General features: G+C 36.1%; 1 protein-coding gene across 1 annotated transcript in view; it reads left to right on the top strand.

Annotated features, from left to right (window-relative positions):
- The window catches only part of ANKH (ANKH inorganic pyrophosphate transport regulator), a 1,474,332-nt gene that overhangs the window by 608,841 nt on the left and 851,313 nt on the right, over window positions 1-14,178 (top strand). Inside the window, exon 2 of the mRNA XM_044065217.1 lies at window positions 12,976-13,192. Within this exon, the coding sequence (XP_043921152.1) occupies window positions 12,976-13,192 (217 nt within the window). The remainder of the gene's footprint in view (window positions 1-12,975; window positions 13,193-14,178) is intronic.

Here is a 14,178-nt window from a genome sequence, read left to right as displayed (position 1 = left end):
TATCTGCAGTCTTGGTGGTACCTTTTTTCAAATATTTTCTGAATATGATTTGCAGGTTCTATGGTGTCTTTTCCCCTAAAGTTCTTTACCATGTTGCATATTCATGGAATTTCTCATAGCCATGTACATTTACTACCAATTCCTTTCTACCTGCACGTCTGTTTTGTATATCAGTTAAATGCTTTCACCCATAGACATCTATTTTATTCTGTTGAAGGATCTCTTCAGTTAAACTTCTAAACAGCTTCTGTCAGCAACACAATTGGTGTACTCAGTGTAGTACTTTAACACTGATGTATCTGTAGAAGGGTTCTTTAGCATTTAAAATAGGAATTACACTGAAGAAGGGAAAGGTTTGCCAAAACCATTTTTTTCCAAACTAAAACGCTAAAACATTGGATGCTGACCATTATGTTTTTGAATTAGGCATTTTAAATAGTGCCATTCCCAGGAAACGTCTTATATAACAGCTCACTCAAAATCGTAGTTATCTCAAACATGTTAGGTACAAACTTTGCATCATTCCTAGAAACGAATTCAGGGCATTTGCAGATGCTTTTATGACTTTTTCTATATATGGCTTCAGTCCTTCCAACATACAATATGATACATGTATTTTAGATTTGTCAGTCTTATTTTACGTGTTTTCTTTTTCAGCTTAAAGATGCCCTATCTTAGTTTAATCAGTGGTTTTATCATTCTATACTCATGTTCTTTTTATCAGACTGATGCCTAGTAGATACACAGTTATGTTTACAACACTTTCCAAGCCATCATTAATATATGCAAGAGCACTTGTTGCTGATTTGCGTCTTTCGGCTTTTCCCGGTTAGGAGTCGCCGCAGCTGAACTCCGGTCCGTTAATGATTGGCAGTAGATTTTTACGTGCCAAGTTGCCGGCCTGACGCACAACCTTCAACGAAGGTACGTCCATTCACGCATGTCTCCACACAGAAGATGCTCTAGCTGAGAATCGAACAGGGCAACATTTTACTGTGAGGCGACAACGCTACCGCAGCACTACCACCGCACTTGTTGCTGATGAAATGCCAAAGTGAAGTCTAACAAATCTGTGGCTTCCGAATGGCGTGTACTCAGTTTGGGACATTTTTTTATTTTTACTTTGGTCACTGGCTTAGTCCTGTAGCCTCTTTTCATGGAGATCCCAGGTGATATTTATACTAGCAGGAGAAATTTCAGCAGAGCATCAGTATTTATCTGACTTTATTTGCTAGAGTTTCTGGTTAGCATGCAGTACTTAAAGAGTCTTCTTTCACAATGTGAGTCTATTTTTGTCATTCCCAACCTGTTACAAACAAACGCTGACAAATATCAACTGAATTATTGCCTTTAATACTATGCTTTGAAACGTGATGTACTAATTGTTTTGTGTTCACGTCAGTACCCTTTGACCCAGTGACTTTAATTGTTTCCTTAACTATATTGATATGTCAACAAGATGCACACATATTTTTTTCTGTGCTTTTTATTCCGTGTGCTTCAAAAGTACCTTTAAATATATTATACGTTGTGTGTAATTCAGCATTTTGTTTGGTAAATTGCAGTGTTACTTGCTAACACTCTGAACTGCACTACTGTCTCAGTGCTAGAGATACAGTTTTGGGTTTCAGAATATCAACTGTTTTAACTTGAATAGTACTGCTATTAACTCATTTTCATGTTTTCAGTCAACAACCTGCGGATTCTTTTCAACAGGCCTTTCTTTCTTTTGAAAATGATTCATTTTACCATAACTTATGCAGACCTAATTAAAAGCAGGACCCTTCTTCCATGCATTAAATCCACACCCATTAGAAGCCACTAAGCTCCCCGAAGCTATGTAGTTCTGAATGTTCTAAGTTGTATTTTAAAGCGTTTTTCCCACAACCTTTGGTCCATTGATGCCATTAACAAAAAAAAAAATGTGACTAAGGAAAGATTATTTTTCTTTTTTCATTTAAGGAAGAAACAGGTTATGTCCAAGGCTGATGACGCTGTAGTTACCACAAAACTGAGTAGTAATTATCTATAAGCTAAGAATAAAATGCATGTGAAGAGACATAGGTCAAACCTGAAATGACTGCCTTCCTGCCACTCCCACCCCCCTAAAAAGAGAGTAATTTTCACTGTACCTGTATGGTGTTACATATGGATGCAAATGACAAGACAATTGAAAACCGTCATATATTTATGTTTGCTGCTATCATACAGCCACACAGCATGCCTCCACAGCGTGAACCCCTAAAGACAAACAATTTGCATATCCTTATGGAGTCAAACTAGGATGAAAGTGAAAGATCAAGTAGGCTGAAATATGCTGTTGTATTCCATTGCTGTCACTTGTACATTCACCTGTATACACATCAGATTTCATTTGTGAAAAAAGTGAAAAATATAATACTTACAGTAATTCTTTCCAACATGTTGTTCCAATGCGGTGCACAGGCCCTAAATGAGCTGCAGTGCCATTCTGAGCACACCTGTGTGATGTGATTTTTGAGGAAAGTTAAAGAAATAATGACCACAGTGTTCCCAGCCAACACAAGCTATAGCAATCTATGTGCCTACCATAGAATAGGGAGAGATTTGGACTAGGTGGGTCCAGCAACTGAGGACCCCACTAAGCCACAGAGACAGCCAGGAATGATGGGCCCCAGAAGTTCTGAGGTTCTAGATGTTCTGTGATGCATTGGATGCCTTATTTTTTCACTACCCAGGAGATTTATGTGTGCACCCACCAATATTACTTTCACAAGTGCTCACACACAAAAAAACATGCTTTCCAAAAAAATAGGAGCACCTGAATAAAACATGCAAGCACCTAGACAGGGAGAAAATACAGACTCCAGACAGATGGAGACACAGCCAAGAACTAAATACAGGGAGAGAAGAGCTGGGTGATTGCAACTGTGTACTACTGTACCACACAGCTTGCCCATTCCCCCCAAAATAGCCACTTATTGTGTAAAATGCTGATGTCTGACAGAGAAGGAATGTAAAAAAAATGACATGGACAACTTGCTGCTCTTATACACACTTTGCCCTCCCAATACATCCAAAACCGTATGCCACAGCAATGATTGTTTACTCTTTGAATCCAGATAGCAAATCCAAGTGAAATTTAGAGAGATATACTTCAGAAATGTGTTAGGTCTCTCAGAATGATTCAAAATACATTTCACATACTCTCCATTACTGGATTTCCTGACAGAAAACCTGATTTCCAGATTTCCTGACAGAGCCTGATTTCCTGACTGTCAGGAAAATGCCCTGACAAGTGACAACCCTAGAGATGAGTGTTGCAAATTCTTTACTGTCTGTGTGTAAGGTATTACTAAGGTAAGGTGAGAGGAAATTGCTTGTCTACCTTTATAACACAAGTTTGAAAGAGGTGAATATGCACTGTCTGAGCCTGTGGCACCTCTAAATAGTTGCCTATTCTGAGGTATTGCAATCTGTATATATATATATATATATATATATATATATATATATATATTTAAAATGTGTGTGTGTGTGTGTGTGTGTATATATATATATATATATATATATATCTATATATATATATATATATATATATATATATATATATATATATATATATATATATATCTATATACAATCCACAAAGTGAATCCAGCACTCACGACATAAGAAAATCCAAAGTCAGCAGAGTTTGAACTGTTTATTAACCAAAACAGCCCATAAATACACAGACCGGTGGCCGGTTTCGCTCGCAGCGTCTTCAGTGTGCGAATGCTAGCTGTCAAGGACCCGGATTATATACGTAAACTGCATTAGCAGTAACGTTTTAAAGGAGACAGTGCACATATATAAAAAAAAAATTGAAGTACTACAACAAAAACACCAACAAACCCCCAAAATAAATGATTATAAAGTATAAAAGTAGAATAAAACAAAATGCCCCTATTTATCTATGCAATGTCCCATTATTAATAGAATATAGTATTAACTATTATTTCAAAAATTACCAATAAAAAAGAAATCTATTTATTAATCAATAGTATGCCTATGGTAATACAGTAAAAACAAATAAATAACCTTAATGGTTTACCATATTACCAAAATAATAACATTATATTTTGTTACATATACAATCTCACTACCAATGGTCATTTAGACCTGGTTTAAATAAGGCACCCAAATTAACAATCCATCTACGCTCTTTTTGAGTTAATGTATCATGTTTTCTTTGTTCATTGGTAATATGCATAGACACCATATCCAATCCTATAAAAATAAAGTGAGCAGTCTCATGTATCAATTTATGCTTATATAGGGCACTTCTATTGCGCTGACATTTGATATCGCTAATATGTAAAGCTATTCTTTGTTTGAAAGCACATGAAGTCTGCCCCACATAAAAAGCACCACATTGACAAACCGCCATGTATATTACCCAAGTGCTATTACAGGTTATAAGACTACGGATTTCATAAACTTTTTTAGTGTTAACTGATGTAAAAGATTTAGTTTTAGCCATTATTTTGCAATACTTGCAAGCCCCACAAAAAGTGCTCCCCACAGTGGCTGTATGCCATTCCCTTCTTACACTATCTTTTTTAAAGGATGAAAAATACTGTCCCAAATTTTTACCTCTTCTATAACCAAAATGACAATGGTTGTCCACATATTGTGAAAAAAATTCATCAGACTTTAATATATGCCAATGTTCAGCCAGTACTCTTTTAATACAATATGTATTGCTACCATATGTTGTTATAAATCTAATAAATGGACCATCATCCCTATGTTGGTGATCCTCCAGTAACATAGTTCTATCAGTTTCCTTTGCCTCAATGTAAGCCTGTTGAATCAAATTTTTCTTGTATCCCCTATTTTGAAATCTAAGCTTTAAGTCCACAGCCTGCCTGTCAAAATTCGTATCAGAAGAACAAATCTTTTTTATTCTCCGAAATTGAGATCTTGGTATATTTTGGATAGTGTGAGGGGGGTGGCAGCTGTCTGCATAAAGGAATCCATTACGGGAAAAAGGCTTTCTATGAAGATCTGTATATAAAGATCCTTCATCTGTTTTACCAACTGTAACATCCAAAAATGGAATTTCCCTTTTGTCTATTGTTCCAGAAAAATGAATTCCAAATTTGTTTGAATTAAGATATTCTACAAACTGCTCCCATAATAATGAGGACCCCCCCACACTATCCAACAATCATCCAAATATCTACGCCACATCACCAATGGCTCCTTAAAACAAACTGGCATGGAATAAACATAAAGTATTTCTAAATATCCCATAAAGAGATCAGCGTAAATGGGGGCAAAAGTAGCCCCCATAGCTGTTCCCTTAATTTGTATATACCAGGCCCCATCAAAAGTAAAGGTATTATGTTCTAATACCAACTGCAACAATTGTATAAGAAATTCCTGTTCTAATCTGGAATATAAGCCTGACTGTGACATCCAATATTTTACTGCTTCCATACCTCCATCATGAGGTATAGAGGTATACAAGGACTGTACATCTAATGTGCCCAAAAATTGTTCTTTGGTAACTTCCATCCCATCAATCAAAGCCAAAAATTGCTGTGTATCACGTATACGTGCACTAACATAATTTAACAATTTCTTAAGCTTGTATTCAAGATATTCAGAAAGAGGTTCTGTCAAGGAGCCCCTACCTGCTGCAATAGGGCGTCCAGGAGGATTAACAATACTCTTGTGAATCTTTGGAAGCATGTAAAAATATTGCGTCATGGGATGTTGTACTTGTAATTGTTTAAGCAATTGTAGACTAATAATCTGCCTAGAATAAGCCTGTTCTAGAAAAGCATCAATCCACACTTTGTGTTGCTGAATAGGATCTGCATCCAAACGTAAATAATATTCAGTATTAGATAGCTGCCTATCTGCTTCACTCATATAGTGTGTCCTGTCCCAAATGACTATTGCTCCACCCTTATCAACACCAACAATGACTATATTCTGATTATTCATCAGTTTAATTATAGCCTGTCTTTCATCATTACTCAAATTGTATGAACCAATATTGAAAAGATTTGTTTGATTAACATGTAAATCCTTCAAAACTATATGCTCAAACGTCCTAATGGTGCTTTGATAGGGTGGCGTAAACTGGGATTTTTTAAATTTAAAACCTGTAGAACCTAATGTATTACTAGATGCATGTTTTTGTGCAAAGAAATGTTTTAAATTTAACTGTCTACAAAAGCTTTTAACATCATTCACAATATCAAAATGTGAGACAAAGAATGAAGGTATAAACCCAAGGCCTTTATTCAGCACACTGAATTCACTGGAGGAAAACTCATAATTTGTAAGGTTAATGACCAAGTTATTTAAATCATTATCAGCTTCACTAGTTGTTAATGTCCCAAGGTCTATTGTTGCTGGAACTGATCCTGGAATATTCGTTGTACTTCTGCATCCACGTCCACGATGTTTCCGCCCTGCCCGTCTAAAGGGATCCTGTAGCGTTTACTAGCTGGCGATGGTATATCAGGTAGTTCTCCCATCTCGGCCTCAGTATCAGTATTGGACATACTAGATGAATATTCAGAACCACTTGTAGTATTCTCCCTTCTCCTAAGTATAGATTTCACTCTTTTTCTTTTGGGCCTAGGGACCTGTTTATCATCCGTAAATCTGACACCCTTTTTATGCTTTTTCCAACTATACATGGTAGCTTGTTGAAAATCTGCAACATCCCTCTGATATTTCTGCATCTTTCTTTTGGATAACTCCTGATTGTATTTATCCACCTCACTTATATACTTTGCATGTAAATCATTATATTCCATAGTGTCCGTATATTTCTGTGTGGTCTCAAAGCACTGTTCAAGTTTTACCAACAAATCTGGCAATTGACTATCATAGTGTTCCACCAATAACTGTATAAACATATATGAAGCGGTGGCTTGTATAGATCTCCATTTTTGCATGAAAACCGCATCATTATTACCCAAGCCAGGTTCTACATAGACCCGTAGACCCCTCGGGATTATTTTAGTGGACAAATAAGCCTTTAATAACTTGCAATGCCAAACACAGGACCTAACACGTTTAGAAGCTTCCGTAAGTTCTTTGAAGCTTTCCACTACTTCAACGGGTTTGTTCTGTTCCTTTACCACCATTCTATTCACATTGTGCCCCGTAAAACAAGCACTGTCATCCTTATCAGCCGTAAGATTTTTGATATAACACAAAAATTCGTTTCCTTGAGCCATATTAGAGCTGTTATTAAAATGTTGCACTCATATTCAACTACTCTGCTGACATAATAAAGATATTGCCCAAAAATGTACCTGTTATATGCAAATATCTTGCATAATAGTCACAAACGGTCCCCAGGCCCTTATCATTAAAGACAATCATCCATTTTAATAACAGCTCTAATATGGCTCAAGGAAACAAATTTTTGTGTTATATCAAAAATCTTACGGCTGATAAGGATGACAGTGCTTGTTTTACGGGGCACAATGTGAATAGAATGGTGGCAAAGGAACAGAACAAACCCGTTGAAGTAGTGGAAAGCTTCAAAGAACTTACGGAAGCTTCTAAACGTGTTAGGTCCTGTGTTTGGCATTGCAAGTTATTAAAGGCTTATTTGTCCACTAAAATAATCCCGAGGGGTCTACGGGTCTATGTAGAACCTGGCTTGGGTAACAATGATGCGGTTTTCATGCAAAAATGGAGATCTATACAAGCCACTGCTTCATATATGTTTATACAGTTATTGGTGGAACATTATGATAGTCAACTGCCAGATTTGTTGGTAAAACTTGAACAGTGCTTTGAGACCACACAGAAATTATACGGACACTATGGAATACAATGATTTACATGCAAAGTATATAAGTGAGGTGGATAAATACAATCAGGAGTTATCCAAAAGAAAGATGCAGAAATATCAGAGGGATGTTGCAGATTTTCAACAAGCTACCATGTATAGTTGGAAAAAGCATAAAAAGGGTGTCAGATTTACGGATGATAAACAGGTCCCTAGGCCCAAAAGAAAAAGAGTGAAATCTATACTTAGGAGAAGGGAGAATACTACAAGTGGTTCTGAATATTCATCTAGTATGTCCAATACTGATACTGAGGCCGAGATGGGAGAACTACCTGATATACCATCGCCAGCTAGTAAACGCTACAGGATCCCTTTAGACGGGCAGGGCGGAAACATCGTGGACGTGGATGCAGAAGTACAACGAATATTCCAGGATCAGTTCCAGCAACAATAGACCTTGGGACATTAACAACTAGTGAAGCTGATAATGATTTAAATAACTTGGTCATTAACCTTACAAATTATGAGTTTTCCTCCAGTGAATTCAGTGTGCTGAATAAAGGCCTTGGGTTTATACCTTCATTCTTTGTCTCACATTTTGATATTGTGAATGATGTTAAAAGCTTTTGTAGACAGTTAAATTTAAAACATTTCTTTGCACAAAAACATGCATCTAGTAATACATTAGGTTCTACAGGTTTTAAATTTAAAAAATCCCAGTTTACGCCACCCTATCATAGCACCATTAGGACGTTTGAGCAGATAGTTTTGAAGGATTTACATGTTAATCAAACAAATCTTTTCAATATTGGTTCATACAATTTGAGTAATGATGAAAGACAGGCTATAATTAAACTGATGAATAATCAGAATATAGTCATTGTTGGTGCTGATAAGGGTGGAGCAATAGTCATTTGGGACAGGACACACTATATGAGTGAAGCAGATAGGCAGCTATCTAATACTGAATATTATTTACGTTTGGATGCAGATCCTATTCAGCAACACAAAGTGTGGATTGATGCTTTTCTAGAACAGGCTTATTCTAGGCAGATTATTAGTCTACAATTGCTTAAACAATTACAAGTACAACATCCCATGACGCAATATTTTTACATGCTTCCAAAGATTCACAAGAGTATTGTTAATCCTCCTGGACGCCCTATTGTAGCAGGTAGGGGCTCCTTGACGGAACCTCTTTCTGAATATCTTGAATACAAGCTTAAGAAATTGTTAAATTATGTTAGTGCACGTATACGTGATACACAGCAATTTTTGGCTTTGATTGATGGGATGGAAGTTACCAAAGAACAATTTTTGGGCACATTAGATGTACAGTCCTTGTATACCTCTATACCTCATGATGGAGATATGGAAGCAGTAAAATACTGGATGTCACAGTCAGGCTTATATTCCAGATTAGAACAGGAATTTCTTATACAATTGTTGCAGTTGGTATTAGAACATAATACCTTTACTTTTGATGGGGCCTGGTATATACAAATTAAGGGAACAGCTATGGGGGCTACTTTTGCCCCCATTTACGCTGATCTCTTTATGGGATATTTAGAAATGCTTTATGTTTATTCCATGCCAGTTTGTTTTAAGGAGCCATTGGTGATGTGGCGTAGATATTTGGATGATTGTTGGATAGTGTGGGGGGGTCCTCATTATTATGGGAGCAGTTTGTAGAATATCTTAATTCAAACAAATTTGGAATTCATTTTTCTGGAACAATAGACAAAAGGGAAATTCCATTTTTGGATGTTACAGTTGGTAAAACAGATGAAGGATCTTTATATACAGATCTTCATAGAAAGCCTTTTTCCCGTAATGGATTCCTTTATGCAGACAGCTGCCACCCCCCTCACACTATCCAAAATATACCAAGATCTCAATTTCGGAGAATAAAAAAGATTTGTTCTTCTGATACGAATTTTGACAGGCAGGCTGTGGACTTAAAGCTTAGATTTCAAAATAGGGGATACAAGAAAAATTTGATTCAACAGGCTTACATTGAGGCAAAGGAAACTGATAGAACTATGTTACTGGAGGATCACCAACATAGGGATGATGGTCCATTTATTAGATTTATAACAACATATGGTAGCAATACATATTGTATTAAAAGAGTACTGGCTGAACATTGGCATATATTAAAGTCTGATGAATTTTTTTCACAATATGTGGACAACCATTGTCATTTTGGTTATAGAAGAGGTAAAAATTTGGGACAGTATTTTTCATCCTTTAAAAAAGATAGTGTAAGAAGGGAATGGCATACAGCCACTGTGGGGAGCACTTTTTGTGGGGCTTGCAAGTATTGCAAAATAATGGCTAAAACTAAATCTTTTACATCAGTTAACACTAAAAAAGTTTATGAAATCCGTAGTCTTATAACCTGTAATAGCACTTGGGTAATATACATGGCGGTTTGTCAATGTGGTGCTTTTTATGTGGGGCAGACTTCATGTGCTTTCAAACAAAGAATAGCTTTACATATTAGCGATATCAAATGTCAGCGCAATAGAAGTGCCCTATATAAGCATAAATTGATACATGAGACTGCTCACTTTATTTTTATAGGATTGGATATGGTGTCTATGCATATTACCAATGAACAAAGAAAACATGATACATTAACTCAAAAAGAGCGTAGATGAATTGTTAATTTGGGTGCCTTATTTAAACCAGGTCTAAATGACCATTGGTAGTGAGATTGTATATGTAACAAAATATAATGTTATTATTTTGGTAATATGGTAAACCATTAAGGTTATTTATTTGTTTTTACTGTATTACCATAGGCATACTATTGATTAATAAATAGATTTCTTTGTTATTGGTAATTTTTGAAATAATAGTTAATACTATATTCTATTAATAATGGGACATTGCATAGATAAATAGGGGCATTTTGTTTTATTCTACTTTTATACTTTATAATCATTTATTTTGGGGGTTTGTTGGTGTTTTCGTTGTAGTACTTCACTTTTTTTTTTTTTTTTTATATATGTGCACTGTCTCCTTTAAAACGTTACTGCTAATGCAGTTTACGTATATAATCCGGGTCCTTGACAGCTAGCATTCGCACACTGAAGACGCTGCGAGCGAAACCGGCCACCGGTCTGTGTATTTATGGGCTGTTTTGGTTAATAAACAGTTCAAACTCTGCTGACTTTGGATTTTCTTATGTCGTGAGTGCTGGATTCACTTTGTGAATTGTATGTTTATGTCCGTGCACTATTTTGGTTCCGCGCATCCATGCTGTTTTGGGACTTTATATATATATATATATATATATATATATATATATATATATATATATATATATATATATATATATATCTATATATCTGTATATATCTATATATATCTATATATATATAATCTATATATATATATATATATATATATATCAATTTATCTCTCTCTCTCTCTCTCTCTCTCTCTCTATATATATATATATATATATATATCTGTATGTTTGTGTCTTTCGGCTTTTCCCGGTTAGGGGTCGCCACAGCAGACCTCCGGTCCGCTAATGATTGGCAGTAGAGTTTTACGTGCTGGCTTGCCGGGCCTAACGCACAACCAATGCCTGTTCACGCATGTCGCCACACAGAAGACGCTCTAACTGAGAATCGAACGGGCAACGGCTAACTGTGAGACGACAACGCTACCGCAGCACCACCACCGCAGTGCTATCTATATATATATATATATATATATATATATATACACACACACTTACTTATGATTGATTAATACAGCACAGTGTAGCAAAGTAACAAAGCAGCATTTTTGTCACCACAAAATCAGTAGTATTGTTTAGGACAATCCTTTGTATAATTGCAGTAAAGTACTCCAGGTATATGTTTTATTGAAGATTTAATCACTGCTTGGCTGGTTAAATGTTACTGCAGTGGATACTATTAAATAACTCTTAGATTCACATTTATTATCATGATTATAGAGTAGAGCTATTTAAAAAAGACATCTTTCAGTTTAACCAGCTCCACATTATGGCTACACTTTAATGTTTATGTCTCTTGGCAGTAAAATGAGTCAATGACTCAGAGATAGCCCGCACATGATCCTTTACGTAGTTAGGTATATACATTGCATTGTTGGACTGCATTTCATGCCACTGATAAAAAAACAACTTTGAAATACTTGCCTTTCTGAAGTTTTATATTTTATTAAGTTTTCTGTATGTTCATACTACAGCTTGACAAAATTATTTCAGGTGATCTCTGAGGTCTTTGGAATTTTGCCTTGTAGCTAGATCTGCTGCTTATATTAATTTGAATGGTGTTATGATCCTACCTCCTAGATTTAACTTTTAATGACTGATTTGCTAAATGGACCATATGGGTCATGGTACTGTCTGTAGTAACATAATCTCAGGATACATACCTCTCAACTGTCAATTTTTTTTGCAAAATGTCCAGAGTTTGCCTCATATTTTTGGTCTTTTCCTCATAAAATTTAGTAGTTTTCTGGCAAATGACTGGTGATTGAAGTCATTAAATAATGAAAAACATTTGAGTTTCAGACTTCATATCCTTCAGAAAGTACATGCTAACATAAAAAAATTTTTACTTAGCAACTTTCTAAGATTATGAGAGCAGTATTTAAAACTTGTACCTGTTTTTACCCCCCCCCCCCCATTTTTTTTCTTTGTCCAAATTTCTTGCTGTAAGAGGTTGAGCGGTATGCTACTTGACTTCAGTCACTTTCTGAGCTTTTGCGTAATCATATGTTTACTTCTGTTCAGAGAAAAGCATTCAGCTGTGAAAAGATATCACAGTAACTTATTTTACTTTGAATCAAGCTGTGGAATTAAAAATGGCTAAAACTATGAAGAACAAAAGCTTAAGAAGTTTATAAATCTAATGTATGGTTGCTTGACTCAGAATATACATTTTACTTTTTATCTGAATTCATTTTTTGCTGGCATTTATTGTATATTTAGTTTATTTAGGTATTGATAGTTATAATTAGTTGTCCTGCTTTGTCATGTAGTTATATTTCTTTACCTCGCGTCAATATGTCGTGTATCCCATTTCTTGTGTATGGCATGATGTTTTGTTTGTGGTAACTTGAGTTTCTTCCCCTGTGTCTTGTGTATAGGATAATGTTTTATTTGGATTAACCGAACTTAACATTGTTTTTAACAGGCCTTGAACAGGGGTATCGCAGCAGTCAAGGACGATGCCATTGAGATGCTGGCAAGCTATGGGCTGGCCTACTCCCTCATGAAGTTCTTCACAGGTCCGATGAGCGACTTTAAGAATGTGGGCCTAGTGTTTGTGAATAGTAAGCGGGATCGGATGAAGGCAGTATTGTGCATGGCTGTTGCAGGCACCATAGCTGCAGTCTTTCATACCCTAATAGGTACAGTACACTCCTTTACATATCAAACTTTGGGCTGTTGGGATGAATGCATATACATTATGTTTAAAAAGTCTACTAAAATAGCATTACTAAAACTCGGTAGTTAATCTGAATGCATACTTTTTCCATTTTAATTTTCATTACAAAGTATTTCTCTTTACATTGAAATATATAGAACAATTTTTTTGTTTAGTAGCAAAACTTTTATCACTGAATGGCTGGTTTTAGAAGGACTGGATACCTTATTTTTCGACTGTGTAAGCCGAACTGCCATTAAGTGCCTAGGTGCAGAAAAATATGAATTTTCTTTGTTGAGTGTGGGAGCTAACCTTCTGCTGCAACCATTATATATGGGTAGTAATGTTGCTGTGAGATCATACCACTTACTCAAAGTACTTGTTACTGCATGTCTTAATGTACTGTATGCATCCTTTATGTACATATTAGTATTTATACAGCCACTGTGGTGCAGCGGTTAGCGTTGTCGCCTCATAGCAAGAGGTTCTCCCGTTCGATTCTTGGCTGGAGCGCCTTGTGTGGAGTCTGCATGCCCTCCCCACGGTTGAGTGACGTTAAAGGCGTGCAGGTAGGTGTGAGCATGAATGGGCATGCCTTCGTTGAAGGTTGGGCATCGGGCTGGCAACTCGACACCGTAAAATCCACTGCCAATCATGAGCGGACCGGAGTTCCGCTGTGGCGACCCCTAACCGGGAAAAGCCGAAAGTCTTTTAGTATTTATTGTGTCTGTGTTATTTTATGTAATTATATTTTTTACTAATGCATGCATCCCAAAGTTTACTCCACACTTACTGGCCCAAGCTATACCTGAAAGTGGCCATTTATCTTCAGCATTTTCTTTTTTAGATGCATGTATGTCTGTCTGTCTGCATGTATGTACACAAACCCAGCCAAGCTAGAGTTTTCACTGTGTGATACCTTAAACCTCCTGTAATGGAGACCCATGGGATATATGCAAATAACCTTTT

This window comes from Protopterus annectens, chromosome 3.part0 (genome assembly GCF_019279795.1).
Source record: "Protopterus annectens isolate FY-2018-M chromosome 3.part0, PAN1.0, whole genome shotgun sequence".
NCBI lineage: Eukaryota > Metazoa > Chordata > Ceratodontiformes > Protopteridae > Protopterus > Protopterus annectens.
This window is presented reverse-complemented; position numbering and strand designations above follow the sequence as displayed.